The sequence below is a fragment of the Silene latifolia genome, chromosome 10, assembly GCF_048544455.1.
Source record: "Silene latifolia isolate original U9 population chromosome 10, ASM4854445v1, whole genome shotgun sequence".
In the NCBI taxonomy this organism is placed as follows: Eukaryota; Viridiplantae; Streptophyta; class Magnoliopsida; order Caryophyllales; family Caryophyllaceae; genus Silene; species Silene latifolia.
In genome coordinates, this window is record NC_133535.1 from 132325810 (window position 1) to 132343904 (window position 18095).

At 41.5% G+C, this 18095-nt stretch overlaps 1 protein-coding gene across 1 annotated transcript; it reads left to right on the forward strand.

The window, feature by feature from the left end:
• Positions 1–3389: 3389 nt before the first annotated feature.
• Positions 3390–4380, forward strand: LOC141608245 (uncharacterized). Its single transcript, XM_074427609.1, has 2 exons — positions 3390–3457; positions 3567–4380. The coding sequence occupies exons 1-2, from the start codon at positions 3390–3392 to the stop codon at positions 4378–4380; spliced, it is 882 nt and encodes a 293-aa protein (XP_074283710.1).
• Positions 4381–18095: the final 13715 nt, after the last annotated feature.

An 18095-nucleotide genomic window follows, 5' to 3' on the forward strand; every position in this document is an offset into this window, starting at 1 on the left:
TTTGATTAGTTTTTCGAGTTTACGTTTATTTTGCGAGGTCTACTATTTAGGATATGGATGCAAAATGGAGAGGATTCTAACTCATTTTTTAGGACATGCATACAAATCCTCTCCATCCCCCTTTTTATTTTACTACTAAGAGAATACAATTCTCTTAGTTTTCCCGCCTAAATAAAATATCCTCTTAATACGGCTTTTTTGGATACTCTAATTACATTGACAAATGGGCTATAAATTGACAATCTTAAATAATGTTTCTTTCCCTATTTTAAAACTACCTCAAATAACATTTTCTTTTCTATTCATTTTTATTATACTATCAAATTTTCTCTTTTTTTTTACTCATTGAAAACAACCGTGTCTTTTACAATTTCCCCACAAACCGAGAAGATGAAATACGTTCAATTGGAATATTAATTACGGCGTTGAAAAGATTTAACTTTATCACATAATAACGATTATAACCACTTTCAAAAAAAAAAAAATAACGATTATAATCCTAATTAAATATATTGCGTTTCTAGAGTTCTATTTGCTCGATTGAAAAATTCAATACCTTTTGTTTTAAGAAAGTTGTATGTTTCAAGATCGTTATTGTTCATGATTAAAGATTCGAACTTTCGACCACCTTAAATATTTGTATGCCCTCTTTAAAATTATAATTTGTTCGTATTTTTTTGTTTCGTTGCAAAAATAAATGGGGAAATATAGCAAATCATCCCCATAAGTTTGATACTATGTGCGATCAAGCCCCTTAACTTATAAATGTAGCAAATCAACCCCATAAGTTTCTATTAATGTGCAATTAACGACATATCTTATTTTTAAGAATAAAATTTGCTAATTAAATATTTTACCATTATTGAAAATCAAAATTATTGATTAGATTTTAATCCTAAAATTCTTGCTTATTAAAAAACATGTTATTTTGGTGAAAAATGTTCATAATATGAAAATTGTTAATGATGTTACAATGAAAAGTTACATGACCAAATTTTTGTTTATACTAAAATTGATTCGCATTTTTCGTTGAATATGTAAATATTCTATTTAATTATTTAATAAATATATTTATAGTAGTTTTTATAATAGAAAACAATAGCTTTTAGTTAAAAATATGGTAAAAAACTTGAGTTTGAGCTTAATTGCACATTTTTGGAAAGTTATGAGGCTAATTCGCTATAAGTGAAATTTAGGGGGTTGATTTGCTCATAGTTCATAAGTTATGGGGGGTAATTTGCTACATCCCCGAAAATAAATGTGTGAAGAATATGAATTTTCTAAACTTTTATTGTTCCTATTACTCCTGAGTTATCATTATTTGAATTCTCCACATTATAAGTTACAACGGCAGTAATTCCTTTAGCAATGTCTTAACGTTAAATATAATTATGGAACTTTTATATTTTATTTTACTTTATAGATGCCAAAACTTAAAATGCCGTGCATTTGCACGGGACATACCCTAGTTACCTATCAATCAGGAAAATTTGATTAGAGAAAAAAACTAAACGTCTAATTTAACAAAATTATGCGAAAATTAAGGGGAAAATCGGTGTTTGGGATGAATCTAAGGTCTTGTTTGGATAGGAAAAAAAGGAGGGAAAGGGAGGGGAGGGGGAAGGAGGGAAGGGAAGGGAAGGGGAGGGAGAATGGGGGAGGTGATTTTCCTTCCAAATCTTGCCTATGTTGGTGGGAAAATAATTTGCCGGAGGAAAATGGAGGGATCCAATTTCTCTCCCCTCCAAATACCTCTACTCTCATTTGGGTAACCAAACAATGGATTTCTCATTATTCCAATTTTCTCCCCTTCCTTTCCCTCCAAATCCCTCAATACAAACACTCCCTAAGTCTTCTAATTTGTTCTCACATGAAGTCATGATCGTTAATAGAAAAACTCGAGCATAAACACTCGTATTTATTTGAGAGACGGATTCAGATACATGGCCATTAATCGATGTCTGGTAATGAGGATGGAGTAAATGGAAAGGATTTTGACAGGACTATCTTGTGATATAGCAGTTCCAAAAACAGAAAAATGTTGAGTAACATCCAACACAAGACTTAATGGTAAGTGTTACATGTATTAATGAAGTATATGTAACATTGTGTAAGTTAAATGAATATTAATTCATTTGTTAACATTAAAAAAAAGGTGAAAAACATATGAATTTGTTTTTAATTCATGTGTTTGTAACGTAAAGTGATTTATGATGGGTAGTTGTAACGTCACTTTTACATGGCTATATAAAGGATGTCAAATCCTTTGTAAAGGTATCTCATCTCACAACAAAATGTAATCAAGCAAGGTGACTTAGCTAGGTAGAAAATAGCAAGTCGGGTTTGAGGGTGAGAGGCAGTATAACGGGTGTTATAATACAATAATTTAGGAGGTTACTCTAGGGGTGATATTAGTGACATTGACTAATATTACCAGAGGTCTAAAGGAGTTGATAGAGGGCGTAGGAGCATGGTGGCCGAAAGGTTGGGGGTAGTCGAAGTGGAGGAACAGGCTCGCTATTTGGGGTTACCCACGGTGATAGGTCGATCAAAAAAAGTAATTACGGATATTATTCGTGATAAACTTTGTAAGAAATTACAAGGATGGCGCGGGAAAATCTTGTCTAGGGCTGGTAAGGAGATTCTCATAAAGGCTGTTGCCAATTCACTCCCTACCTATGTGATGAGTGTGTTTAAAATTCCTGCGAATTTTTGTGATGAGTTACGGTCGATCGTATCGAAGTTCTATTGGGGTCATGATGAGAACAAGCGAGGGATATGTTGGGTGGCCTGGAAAAAGTTGGCTCGGCCGAAGGGAGTTGGGGGGGGCTAGGGTTTCGTGATTTTCGCATGTTTAATCTCGCCCTCTTAGGAAAACAAGCTTGGCGGCTGGTCACTAACTCCACAAGTCTATGGTCTCGGTTAATGCAAGCTAAGTATTTTCCTAATAGTGATTTCATGACGGCATCCCTGGGTCATAATCCGAGCTACACATGGAGGAGTATCTTTGAAGCACGAATCGTCCTTGAGGCTGGCATGCGACGGCGCATTGGTGATGGGTATGATACTAAAGTTTGGGGACAAGCTTGGATCCCGGGTACCCAAACAGGCCGCATCATCTCGCCTTGTGCGCAAGGGAATGAAGGAATGTTGGTGGCTGATTTATTGATCGCGAGTGGAAGGGATTGGGATGAGACGAAATTGGAGCTCCATATTCTTCCTTTTGAGCGGGAACGGGTTCGTAACATCCGCATAAGTTCGAATAGGCCGAGGGATACGTGGTACTGGGGACGCGAGAAGGACGGGAATTACACGGTTCGAAGCGCTTATAAAATGCTCGTTGGGGAAGTTGGAGATATGAAGGGTGGATCGAATTGGGCAAGCGATAAATGGCTCTGGAATCGGCTCTAGAAAGTCTCGGTGTGGCCCCGCGTGAAGCTCTTCTTCTGGCAAATGTGTAGTGAAGCTTTGGCAACACGAGCTAACATTGCAGCCCGAATAGGAGGTGAGTACTCTTTGTGTCCTTTATGTCATTCTAACCTTGAGTCTAGCTTACATCTTTTCAGGGATTGTGGGGTGGCTATGTGGGTCTGGGAGGAGTTGGAGATGGGCGATGTTACGGAGATAGGAGGGGCGGATATACGAAAATGGGTGGAGGCTTGTTGGAATGATTTGTGCCGGGAGGAGTGTGTTAAGTTCATGGTGGGTTGCTGGGCTATTTGGGAGCATCGAAACAAAGTCATTTTTGACAATGTGGAGGTAGAACCGGGTGTGGTGGTGAGTAGGGTGCGGGATGTGATTAGGGAGGAAGTTGGGGAAGTTGATGGGCAGGCCGTGGGAAGGAGGAGCAATGGGGGTGCCTCTCGGCATGAGAGAGAGGAGGGTGAAGGGTGGCGACCTGCGACGGATGGGTATGTCAAAATCAATGTTGACGCGGGAATTAAGGATGGAGACTGGGTGGATACGGGAATTGTTTGCCGTGGAGGGCGAGGGGAAGTGCTATGGGGTGTGTCCATTGCTCGGAATCAGGTCTGGGAAGCGCATATAGCTGAGGCGGTTGCTGTTCTGGACGGTCTGGAGGAAGCTGCTCGAAGAGGAATCCAAAAGGTAGAGGTGGAGAGCGATTGCTTACAAGTCATAGAAGCAATCCGGAAGCATAGCGATGGAAGAAGTATTTTCGCACAGATTATCGATGATATTGTGTCTTTTAGTTCGAATTTTCATTCTGTTTGTTGGTTACATGTTAGTCGGGTTAATAACTGTGTTGCACACGCGTTAGCTCATTGTATTCCACGTACGATTGGTAGAGTTGTGTGGGAGGATGGTTTACCACCGACTGCGAAAACTGCTGCTACGTTTGATCAGTTATTAATAGAATGAGACCTTCGGGTTTTCCCCTAAAAAAAAAAAAATATTACCGGAGGTCTAGAGGTTGTTATCTTATATTATTGTGGGTTTCGAATTGGTATTAATTCGGGACGGTTACGTTGTACTGGTACTATATTATTATAGTGGATTCTAGTCTATTTGACTAGTGGGTTTTACTTCCGGTTAGGAAGGTTTTGCCCTGGATTTGACCCTAAATACTGTCTCATCTTATTATTGCTTACATTTATTTACTTTTACGGTTTACTTGTCGATTGATTGTTTCCGTTGCGCGTGGGAGATTGGCGCTAATTTCCTAACAAAAAACTCCATCATAAACACTCGTATTTATTTCACTTTGGATTTTATTTTGGAAACCTCCAGCATAAATACTTGCAGAAAGCCAGAACTTAGAATTTGAATACATCAGTTCTGGTATCGTTTTAGATTTCTTACACGGCAAATACAACAGCTGCAATTAAGTTAATGAAACCAGCCCACTGCAGGCATTAGCAGCTGTTGCTAGATCGCTTTCGAGACTCTCTGAAAATGAAAATCGACCTAAAACGCAGTCTGTCTCTCTTCAAAGCTGGAGCTTCACTGATCATCTGGTATCTGTCTCAGTAATTGGCCAAAACATCAGCTCATAATATTGATTAATAACAGATCGCATATACATAATACACAATTTAGACAAGTGCTTAAGGTCGTTTACCTACAATTGCCGCATCATTTAATGTTCAGCAAAACGCAATAGTCAAAATTCCATCGCAAAGTAGGTTCGGAAAGAGATCAACTAGTGGGTGTACTATGTATTCTTAGTCGGGTACTTGGGTTTGGTAAGGTTTCGAGTCTACTTTGAATGTGCTATTAGTGGACCATTTATAACATGTCATTTCGGGTAAGTTCAATTTTAGATCTGCGCTTAATTTGGTGAATCAGGTTTGATTTGGGTAAATGCAGCCATGCAGGTCATTCATTATAGATGATTATTACAATTTCCAGTCTTGCAAGTTCGTAAATTAGCAGTCTCCAATAATTTTGGGTCCTTTGGACTCCTGTCACTTTCGAGTCGGTCACTGGGTTACTTTCATGTCCAGCAACATCCGAGTTGAGTTTCGGTTCAGTTAGGTCAGTATGGGAAGTGTAACTCATATGTGCAACATATCAACCTATGATATGAGATTAGAAGCGGAAGTCTTGTCATTTTCATTATAATCAATCGGTTTATATAGTACAAAAGTTTCCGTAAACTAACGAGATATTAGTATAATAAGTATATAATATTATGACGACATATATTATACTATGACGACATTATGACGAGATTATCCCCTACTATGACGACATTATGACGAGATTACCCCTCCTCAAGCTGGAGCATGGAGGTCAAGAATGCCCAACTTGCAAAGGATATATGTAAACTGACTGACACCCAAAGCCTTAGTGAAGATGTCAGGAAGCTGCTCGTTCGTAGGAACATGAGAGGTCGCAATCAAACCGTCCGTAATAGCGTCCCGTACAAAATGACAGTCTATCTCAATGTGTTTCATGCGCTCATGGAAGACGGGGTTCTAAGCTAAGTGAATAGCAGATTGACTATCACAATATAATTGCATAGGACGAGAGAATGACACGCCCAAACTAGCAAGAAGGCCTTTGAGCATTTTTAATTCACACACAACGGAAGCCATGGATCGATATTCCGCCTCAACCGAAGAGAGTGAGACAGTATGCTGCTTCTTGGTCTTCCATGAGATAGGAGTAGTACCGAGAAAAACGAACCAGCTAGTAACTAAGCGACTCCAGACATGAAGGTCACTATCAGATCGCAACAAAATACCTTGACCCGGACTACCTTTAACGAACCATTGTGCTTTACGAGGTTGCTGCAAAAATTGGGACAGAGTATGGACAGCAAAAGAGAGGCCAAGACGGGTCACGACAAGATAAACCAATAGGCCAACCAAGCGTTGATAGCGTTCGACACTTCGACATCATCAAGAAAAGGATTCTCATCAGTATGAAGCGTGTGATGTTGTTCTAATGGTGTAGCAGTAGGCTTGGCTCCTAACAGGCCCGTTTCTAAGATAATATCAAGGGCGTACTTATGCAGATTCGGCAATATACCTTCTGTGCTCCGAGCTACTTTAAGACCGAGGAAATACTTCAAAGGACCCAAGTCCTTCATATGGAAGCAACTACTCAAATAGGACTTAAATGAGGCAATAACGGTCGAATCATTGCCCGCAATAACAAGATCATCTACATATAGTAGAACATGCAAACGTACCTTGTCATGAGTGTAAGTAAAAAGAGGGTAATCCGAATAGGACTGAAGAAACCCATAGTCACGTAGAGCACCAGCAAGCTTAGAAAACCAACAACAAGGATCCTGTCGGAGACCGTATAAAGACTTTTTTAAACGACACACTTTCCCGTTTTGTCCCTGACTAAATCCAGGAGGAAGTTTGATGAAGTCGCCATGTAAAAATGCATTATGCACATCCATTTGATGAAACTCCCATTTTTTTTACAGCAGCTATAGCAAGAAAGGCATGTATAGTTACCATTTTGACTACAGGAGCAAATGTGTCTCCACTTGATGATTGCCAAAGATGACAAGGTGGGCTTTAAATCGTTCAATGGAACCATCGGACTTGTATTTTATTTTACAGACCCAGCGACAGCCAAGGGCCTTTTGATCCGGGGGGAGTTCGGTCAATTTTAAAAGAAGGTGGTTCAACCTCCGTAGTGATAGCTGCAAGAAAGTGTCTGTGTCTGACTCGAAAATTTATCACAATTTACATAATTTTCTAAAGTAAAAGAAGTACCCGAGGGCAATGAAGGCGGACTCGGTGAGCTCGTGGGAGATGGACTTTTAGTTGTGTTGAGAACATATCCACGGAGCCGAGAATTGGGATATTTAATCCTTTGGCCACGACCAAGTTTAGAGGCCGTGTTAGCCGCGCTCGAATATGCAAAAGCTGCCGTGCCACGACCAGAAGAGCAGGACCAGATGAATTAGGCACGGTAGTAGCTGTGGCTGTGGGTTCATTGGGAGACACGGTTGCAGTGGTGAAGTCAGGCACAATGGAACTCGGTGAAGATTAAGGGTGGGCATAATCTGGTCCGGACCGAAAAAATGGACTGGTCCGGACCGGAATCTAGTGGACCGGAACCAGAATTAAAAATTCCGGTCCGGTCCACCATTTTCCAAGATTCCGGTCCACCATTTTCCAAGATTCCGCATTCCGGTCCGGACCGGAATGTCCTGAATTATTGTTATTTACCTTTTTTTTCTTAAAATTGTATTTTTATTCCAGTTCAATCTGGTCCATCTGATCCGATCCGGTCCAATGGACCAGAATTTGAAAAAGTGAGTAATTCCGATCCAATCGGTCTTAGACCGGAATTTTTGTAATCCGGTCCGGCCCTATTTTGGATCGGTGACCAGCCCCAGTGAAGAGCACGGATCGTCATCAAAAATAATATCAGTCGAACCAATAGGAGCAGCCATTGTGTCTGAATTAGCAAAAGGAAATGAGTCTTCGTATTAAAAAGATACAAAAATTGTTTCCGTCTCAAGATCATAAACTCACCACCCTTTTTTTTTATTATTATTGTGAGGGTATCCCAGAAATATGCATTTACGACTTCGTTGTTCAAACTTGTCACCCCGAGTCTTTTGATTGTGGACAAAGCACAGAAAACCGAACACTCGTAAATTTGTATAAGATGGAAAGGCACCTAACAAGACCTCGTATGGCGTTTTATTAGAGAGTAGAGCAGACGGAGTATGGTTGATTAAATATGCGGAAGTAAGTATACATTCACCCTAAAATTTGTTTGGAAGGTGCCCTTGAAAAAGCAGAGCACGAGCAACATTGAGGATGTGACAATGCTTACGTTTTTTTTTTGATAAAATGTAAGTATATATATATATATATATATCAAAAAAAACGTCACCACTGTGTATCGGAAGACATTTTTGTCAATTGGACAAAAACCTCATCCGGACAAGACAAAGGCCAGACAACAACCCATTAATCTCGGCCCAAAGAAACAGACCAAAAAAACAAAAACCAAATACAACAAAACCTAATAACAAAATCAGATTCACATCAAATCCCTTCATTTTCCCCCAAATCCTCAAATCCCGTCATCATCGCCAAATTCCTGCAAAAATCTCGATTAAACTTGAGAATTTATGAGGTTCCTCATCCAACTTACTTCTTGTATGCTGCATTTCTCAGTCCCTCTGCCTTCAGTTTGTTTCTTCATACCAGCAATAATCTCCCGAGCCAGCGATATGGGACGAACAAAGGTAAGATCGTGCTTGCTTTTATTACGTTGCCTCCAGATATGATACATACACGAATTAATCGTTGCATTCAGAATGTTAATTTGCACCTTGGTACCTGATCTAGCTAATCTCCATTGCAGGACACCCCTCGAAGGGAGAGCGATGCCAATCCAAATCCCTACATGCAGAATGGTTTCCTGGCTATACTGACAATCAAAGAATAAATGTTCCTTGCTTTCGGATTCATTGCCACAAATACAGCAGGTATCGTCTTCAGTTATCCCTAATTTTTTCAATTTGTCTTGAGTATTCATATTCCCATGATGGTAGACCCATGCGAAAAAACTATGTTTAGGGATATTCCAGCTATTCCATACCATCTCATGCCATATAACTTCATTCCTTTTAATTCGAATATAATCATATCCTTGAGCTATAAAGTATTGTGGCCATAACTGTTGTTGATAGGCAGCTTGAAAAAGATCCTTTACCTGATACATTTTCCTCCAGTACCAAGAAGAGTAGGAACTAGGAGTATAACTGTGCCAATCAGCCTCTTTCAGATAAGTGTGGTTAACCCATTTGACCCAAAGGAGATCAGCCTTAGTATGTATCCACCATACAAGCTTCCCTATAGCAGCTTGATTCCACAAAGAATCATTCTTTAGCCCTAAGCCCCCTTCAATCTTTGGTCTGCACGCCTTGTCCCAAGCCACCAAAGGTGACCTCATGAAATCAATACCTCCATCCCATAGAAAATTTCTACAGATTCTTACGCAAGAATCATGCTTACGTTCAACGCGCCCATTTGTTGCGGCGCACCGACGCAAGATGTCCGAAAATGAATCCCATGTCGAAAGAAATAACCTGCCATATAATTAAACTCATTACCATAGTCGCTCCGCTCCATCTTAACCTGTTTTGAGAATTGTGTTTGGACCATGGCCATAAAATTCATGAACATTTCAATGACTTAGTCTTATCCATCAATAAATAAACCCAGACGGACCGAGAGCGGTCATCAACAATGGTTAGAAAATACTTGGCACCACAAGATGAATGAATGCGATATGGACCCCATAGATCGCAATGTATTAATTCAAAAACGTCTTCGGCAATATTGTCACTTAAATTAAAACGGTTACGATGTTGTTTAGCGAGGTGGCAGACCTCGTACACCAAGCCTTTATTCAAACTAATATTACGAGCTAAAGGTAATAATTTAACCAATTGATCAGCCGGATGGCCGAGCCTTCGGTGTCACAAATCGAACGTTGCTACTGTGCCCACTTTATAAACTGGCGAGTGCCTAGCCTCCGAATGAAGAAAGTATAGTCCATCCCGCAGCTCACCTACTTCAATCATCGTCCTCGAGAAACGGTCCTGTATATAGCAAGAATCTTTAGCAAAGTGTGATGTATAATTGCTACCTAGAATCAATTGAGACACAGACACTAAGTTACAGGTCAAGCTAGGAACAAATAGAACGCAAAGCACAATTTTATCATTAATATACATCGTTCCCCTAATGGATGCCATGACCTGCTGTCCAACAGGTAGTCCAACAGGATGCGCGGGAATCGTAATTTGTTCTGTAATTAGCAGTAAGTCACCTGTGACATGTTTAGAGGCACAAGTATCAATAATCCAAGTAGTAGACATACCAGATAACACGGTCAGAAGACGAGATAGAGTGAGTAGATATAGACGGGTCAGCACCAGCGAACACTAAATTAGCGTGAACAGAGGACCCACCATTGCTGGACCCCGAGGCAGAGCTGTCAGCCCTCGTGCCTCCCCCCTTTCCACGGTGAAGTTTAGTAAGAGTACGAGGCCTAGTACCCCACCAATCCGGGAATTTCTTTTGCTTAATAAAACACGACTTGAGATCGTGTTCATTCACACTACAATAAGAACGATAAAGCTTACGACGTTCAATCTTTTCTTTCTCACGAATGGCTTTCAAGTCAGTAGGGGTTCAAGTGACTCCAGGTACAGCGAAGGCAACTACATCTGGGACATCAGGCTGCACCAAGACAGGAGCAAGGAGACGTTCAACCTCTGCAGCGTGATATCCGCGGTTAAGGGTAGGTTGTGGGTCAAGTTGGAACTGTTGAGTATGAAGATTGGCATACAGAGTGCTATCAAGACCCATGAAAAATTGATGAAGTCGTTCATTGTCAAGACGTTTAATTGCTTGTGGAGCGATTTCACAAAGGCACCTCCCACACTTGCACGCGAAAGGCGGTTCATGAACCGCAAGAGCATCCCACAAGCCTTTCAATTTGCCATAATAAGTAGTCACAGACATACCTTTCGTTTGCTTGCAATTCCCAAGATCAGATTTAAGAGCGTGGATCGACGTACCATCAACCACAGTAAATCGCTCATCCAAATCAGCCCACAACGAAGCTGCATCCTCAACATAAGGAACACTTTCGAGAATTTTAGAGTCAATTGTATTATGAAGCCATTGAATAATGGTGCAATTGACGACCTCCCATTGTTCAAACATCAATTTTTCAGTACTTTTTTTTATGGTACCATCACAAAAACCAAATTTACGACGGGATTTAAGAGAATTTTCATAGAGCGACTCCAATCTTCATAGTTATCACTCCGGAGTTTGACTTGGGAAATAGTAATTCCGGGTATGTCATGAGACCCGAGAAAGAAAGGGGAAAGAGGATCGAGTTTTGAGTTGTTGATGTGGTTGTGACCACGACATCATCACCAGACATTGTGAAAGATGACGGTAGAGAAGAAAAAAAATAGGGTTTTATTTTTGTGTTTGGCTAGATACCATGATACGAGATTAGAAGCGGAAGTTTTGTCATTCTCATTATAATCAATCGGTTTATATAGCACTAGAGTTTCCGTAAACTGAGATATTCATGTAATAAATCAATATAAATATATATTTGAGGCTTTTTTCGAGCGACGTGGTAGTCTCCAACTTTTTTTAAACACTTAATGAAATTTAAAATTTAATTACTTACAATTTTTCTATTAGAATTAGGAAATAATTAATCATATAGTAGAATTTTCCTATTAGAATTAGAAAATAATTTTTTAATAGTTGTACACTTATTACTTTAAAATTACTTTTTTCAACTTTCTATTAGAATTAGAAGATTATTTCTTAATATTAGTATTTATTAAAAAAAACTTAGATATATTCATAGTCTCCAATTTTATACTGATTATAGAATATATTAATTCACAACATAAAACGTCTATAAGCTCAAAAATTTTAAAACACTTCAAATAAAATTAAAAGTTAACATAAAGAATAATATAGAAATAGAGTTTAGTACTGTAATTAGCTAAACATCATATTTTAAATATTATATTTAATAACTTAATAGTAATTTTAAGTCTTTGTAATCAATCCGTGTGACATAATTTTGTTTAGTATTAACTACTCTCGAGAATGCAAATGAATTCCATAGCAATTTTATCAGTCTAGAAATTTTCTTACCCCCCCCCCCCCCCTTTTCCGTAGCTCCACCATTGAGAGCAAGCATGTCCATTTTATTTCATCATAATAATTTCTCGACCCTCGCTTGAAATTTTCCTATAATAGCGTATTTACTTATATTATTCTATCATCTAGATTTGCACAAATTTCTTGGGATGTCCAACCTCTACTACACACGTAATAATATACTCCGTATTAGACAACGGTTTTTCTTAGGATGTTTGCGTCAAATGTACACGATAAGTTAGCTTCGAAAAAAAAGTTTGACATTACTCACATCCCTTCATTTATTTATCCTTTTAATTTTTATGAGTAATATATTAATCAAATATAAAAAAAACTGATTGGAACAGAGATAGACCTGGAAAACAAGCCAACCGGTGATTAATGAATATGTTATTAATAAACCGTAAGTTTGAACATATTGGTGGATTTTAATTAATCATATAGTAGAATTTTCCAATTAGAATTAGAAAATAATTTTTTAATATTTGTACACTTATTACTTTAAAATTACTTTTTTCAACTTTTCTATTAGAATTGGAAGATTATTTCTTAATATTAGTATTTATTAAAAAAAAATTAGATATATTCATAGTCTCCAATTTTATACGGATTATAGAATATATTAATTCACAACATAGAACATCTATAAGCTCAAAATTTTTAAAACACTTCAAATAAAATTAAAAGTTAACATACAGAATAATATAGAAATAGAGTCTATATATATATATATATATATATATATATATATATATATATATATATATATATATATATAAAAGAGAGTTTTTTCGAGCGATCTGAGAGCGTCCACATCATCAAAAATTAATTTAGGAAAGTATCATAAATAATAATTTTTGATGTAAAAAATAAAGTGGAGAATCTTTTAATTATTATAAAATATATATTTCTTAAATTATATTCAAGTGATATTTCCGATTTTTATATCAAACTTTTACATTTTACTTGACAAAAAAATATTATTAATTTTTTTTTTAAAATAATATAATTAGCTTCGTGGTAAGAAATGATATCATTAGAGTATAGATTTCATATTATTTGCGCATATTAAAACTTCTTAGTATGTAAAATTGTGTAATTTTTAGTATGTTTTGTCCCACATTGGAAAATAACGTAGGTGTAGTAAATATATTACATATAAATAGTAGAATTGTCCCACATCGAAAGATTACTATATGGTGATGTGATCCTATGATTAAAAATAAGAGGCATATTCGAAACTTATGTATCCACCCAAAATTTTTTGAGTCTCATAAATATTGTTTTTGTTCCGGGTGTAATTCCAGAGCAGTTACTTGTTACCACCCGTGCTTGTAGAATGACGTCTTTGATTGAATCCTCCTTTCGGTCTCCTGAAACAATGAACAAACTGAGGGCTCGGTTTTGTACCGAGCGAACTCACTCCGACGCTCAAGTCAGTAAACTTAAAAGGATTAAGTTATGTGTTACTTGGCGAAGTATGTATTGTAGAGAGATAAGGAAGATATTACCAGATTATGAGGTGTTTAGGTTATTTTTTTCGGATCCTTTCCTCAATGAGGGTTGAGGAGTATTTATAGACTTTCACCTTTTGTCACGTAGTGGCCAAGTGGCCAAGTGGCTAGCAGGTGGAAAGACTGATCTACCCTCGGCCGAGGGACCCATGGCAGGCCGACGGGCCCTGTTGGCTCGCCGCTGAGGGGTCTTGGATATGAGTTCGCGGATATGTGCCCTACCGGCTAGTTGTCCTAGCCGAGGTACAAGAGACAGCCGACAGTTTGCGTCGGTTAAATTTGTCTAAGTCGTTGACTTCTTTGTGGATATCTTTGACCTTGCTCAGTATGTTGACTCGGTCAGCGGGTGCAGAATATGCCCCATCAATTTGCCCCCAGCGTAGTCTATGCCGTGGTATGGACCTTCGATGAGTGTTGAGCGTATTCTGCGCAAGCTTGAAAAAATTTCTGCCCCGGCTTCAGCTACCTCGGCTTGGTTCTGCTTAGGCCATACCGTATCATACCCCCCCTCCACATGGATGTGTAATGGACATCAGATGTGGAAAAGAAAGTGGCGCTGGCCGAGACCGAGGTTGTGAGTGCCGTGTGCTTTTGATTGCCCCCAGCCGGTGCTGCCGAGCTTGGTTTCGTCAGCGGGCCGTTGGGTAAGTAGATACCAAGGAGCGTGTTTGAAAAAGATACGTCGATTGGCATTCTGTCAAGGAGCGTGTTGAAGAAGATTTGTAACTGTTTGTCGATTGACATTCCATGGCTGCATGCTTGACATGTGTCTCGTTGCTGATTGGTTGACGCTTCATGGGCTTTGCCCTGATTGGTCGGATTGAGTGGGCTTTGCCCTATAAATGGGAGAGTTAGCCCCTGAATTTTGGCCTTCCAAATTCATTTTATCAAAAATTTTCTTCTTTCTAGCCCTCTTTGACGAAACTTCTCTCTAGCTTTCAGAATCGTTACTCCGGCGTAGCACTTTTTCTTCAAGGTAAACAAACAAATTTTCAACTTTTAATTGTTAAGTTTTTTGTTGTGAACATGTCTTCTGCTGATGCCGGTCCTAGTAAACGTGCGCCGGGGGGTTCTCCGTCGCGTCTTGATGAGGAGGAGATACTAGACGCCATCCCGATAAGGTCTGGGGGCCCTAGGTCTCCTTCTCCCGAAGTTGATCCAAAAGCTTTGGAGGATTGGGAGGATGATGATGATGTTGATGATGACGGTGATGATGACGGTGATGATGCTGAAAGGGCTCATCCTAATGAAGGGAGGCAGTACATCATGGATCACGGCGACGCCTGTAAGGTCTGCCCTGACCGCGCTTGGACCCATAAGTTCGCCAGTTGTTCCGGCGAAACACTTTTCGAGGGCCATTTCTACTTCGGCAGGGGATACAAAATTGTTATCCCTGAGGAGGGTCAGGCGGTCTGTTGCCCTCCTCCGGGCTGCATCGGGCGTATACATCGGACACCGGAGTATGGGCTCGGTTTCCTCGAATGAACACGTTATGGCCATAATTAAAGCCATGAACGTCGCCGTGGACCAACTGCACCCGTTGGCCATTAGGACTATAGTCGGCTTTGTGTGGCTCTGCCTTTTCAAGGGGGAGGTCCCGACGGTGAACTTATTCCGCCGGATTCATTGTCTTCGGCCGTCGGCCCCTGGTCGCGTTGGGTGGTACAGCGTGCAGACGGAGCCGGGTTACGTCTCCGTTGATAAGATTTCTTCCTGCAAGGACTGGAAAGATTGGTGGGTGTACGTTGAGGTTCCGGAGGATTACCCACTGCCCCGGTCCTTCCAGCACCAAGTCAATTTGCGGTGCGAGACTAAGGCGGAGCATGACAAATGGGTCTCCCGGAGTAAGCTTAAGATGGACGCCAGCAAGGTCCTTCTTAATGCGGATGAGAAGCGGGCGATGAGGCTGTTTGAGGCGGAGAAGAATGGGATGCCGAAGGGATGGATTCCCCCGACGCAGATCATTCTCCAGGATGAGCTGCTCTGCCACGTCGGCCTCATACCGGCCCTCGAACGGGGTGAGTGGGGTCGGTGTGAGGCCCATCTCTGCTTTTAATGTTTCTGTTATTTGAACTTTGATTTATTTCTTTCACTTGACTGTTGCTTCGTTTCCTTTGCGAGATCATTTTGGCCCGACTGTCGGAGGATATCCTTAGGAGAATAGGGCTTGCCAAGGACAAGTCGATTGTTGATATGCATCCTAAGGCCCTGGCTCGTGATCGCGAACGCCGCCGAATGATCTCATGGATCGCAGTGAAGGGCTTAAATGTGGCGGCGGCCCAAGCAAAGGTTCTTTGTAACATGCCGCGCCGAACGCGGAAAACAAAGTCTTCGGCGGCGACGGCGTCGACATCGCTTCCACCTCCCATCCCTTCATCCGAGAAAGAGACGGTGGAGGTCGTTGATATTACCGCCGAGGAGGTGGTCACCTTGCGATGGAAACCCCTCTCTTCCGTAAGAGGAATGAGCCTACCGCTGCCGCCGATGCTTCTGCTGCTCTGCTGCCGCGAAGAAATGCGACCTCCGACCAAGAAGGCCAAGCATGGTACAGATCTATCCTGTGGCTCGGACTTAGCCGGTTCATTAGGCGTTTCGATGACAGCTCTGGGTATGTCCATGTATGTTGACACGGATGCTTTAATTGAATTTTTGTAGATCAACCGTCGTCGCTCTACCGGCACGCTTTTGAACGGCGTCTTTGAGAAGAAAACTAACGCGCAGCAAGTGGTCAAGATGCCACCGTTGTCACCTCCTTCCCGAAGCCTACCCCCTTACTGATTAAGTCGGAGGGCCTAAGTTTGGCCAGGTTCTTTGTCGAAGTGGGTGATACGGTGGTGCTCTTATTGTGGAGCAAGAGAAGGCCATTCTTTGAAGCCGCCCACAGCTCGAGCGGCTCGAGCTTGAACTCAACGCTGCGAACAAGGAAGCCGAGAGGGCCAAGGTTGAGGTGAAGAGGCGATCCGTCTTGAGAGAAAACTCGGGAGGACGCCGAACAACGATCCTCGCCGAGAGAGCCAAGGCCGAGGTCTGCGGCGGGCCGAAGCCGCTAAGTCTGCTGGAGGGGCGTGACCACCTTCGAAAAGTCGCCGACTTTAATGCTAAGCGAGAGGGAAGAATGAAGGTCCGGTTTCGGGCCCGGGGAAGGTGGTCCTAATAAGGATGCTATCATCGCCCAGAGGGAGGAGGACATTGAGACGCTCCAACGCGAGATTCTTCCCAACATGTGTGCCCAATACCGGGACCTGGCCGAGGAAGCCGCCAGGGAAGTGATTGGGGAGCTCTTTCCTCTTGATGGCTCCTTTCCGTGGCCAAAATTTGACGAGATGCTTGATGACAAGCTTGAAGCCAAGGAGAAGGCCGCGGAGGAGAAGGCCAAAGAGGAGGCCAGGGGGAAGGAGGAAGAGGAGGCCGCGGAGAAGGCGGCCCTTCTTCCGAGAAGGCTAAGGCGGCCAAGGAGGAAGCCGAGAGGATGAAGGCAAACAGGCCGCCGAGGCCGAGGCCGCCAAGAAAGCCGAGGCGCCAAGACAACCTTCGGGTCGCCCACCAAAGACGATCTTTGCTAACGTTGCGATGGCAAGCGAAACATGCATAGGGAGACGGGCGGTCGTCACCGTGCTCACCCAAAGATCTCGGATAGCTTCAGCTGTTCGGGGCCAATTATTAAGCGCCTTTCCTCCCCGCCATCTTTTGGCGCTTCAACCGATATGTCTGTAACCTTTTGCTTTTCTTTTCCTTGTATTTTGTAAAACTTTGGTAGGTTGTGTTTTGGCTTATCCCTATGGGGACGGCCGTCGTCTGTATTCTCCTTACTTGTAATCTTTTTTAATAAAGCTTGTTTATTGGCCTTCGGCTTTGGCCGGGGCTTTGATCACAATTCTTCACTTGTCTTCTTGCGTTATTAATTGAGCGCTTTTTGTTTTTACCTTTGGCCTGGCCGAGGCAGTTAGAATGCGTATCTCAACTGTGTTTAACGTCTTTTTCTTTGAACATGTTAGCATGTTGGTCGCTTCCTCTTTCACTCTCGGTCTGGCCGAGGCGTCCGATTTGCGTTTCCAACCGCCGTTGTAAACATGTTAGCGTATCGACCGTTGTGTCCCCTGCCAGGCCTTCGGTTGGCCGAGGCGGCTAGAGGTTACGGCTCGACAGCGTTCGTATCTGTAGACATACGTTCCTAAGGCATGTTGGTCGCTTTCGCGAGTATCAACTGCGCTGGTAGTGACTGCCGTGACGTCTACTTCTTGGGGTGACTGCGCGGCTTGGGCCGTGGCGTCTACCTCGATATGACTACGGAGGGGATAAACACTTTGATGGAAAAATTGGGTGATTCTTCATTAGATATAAACATGCGTTAGGGTGCCAACAATTGTTTTGGACACCTCCGCCGCTACACAAAGTATTTCCTGAGATTGTCAGTGTTCCAATG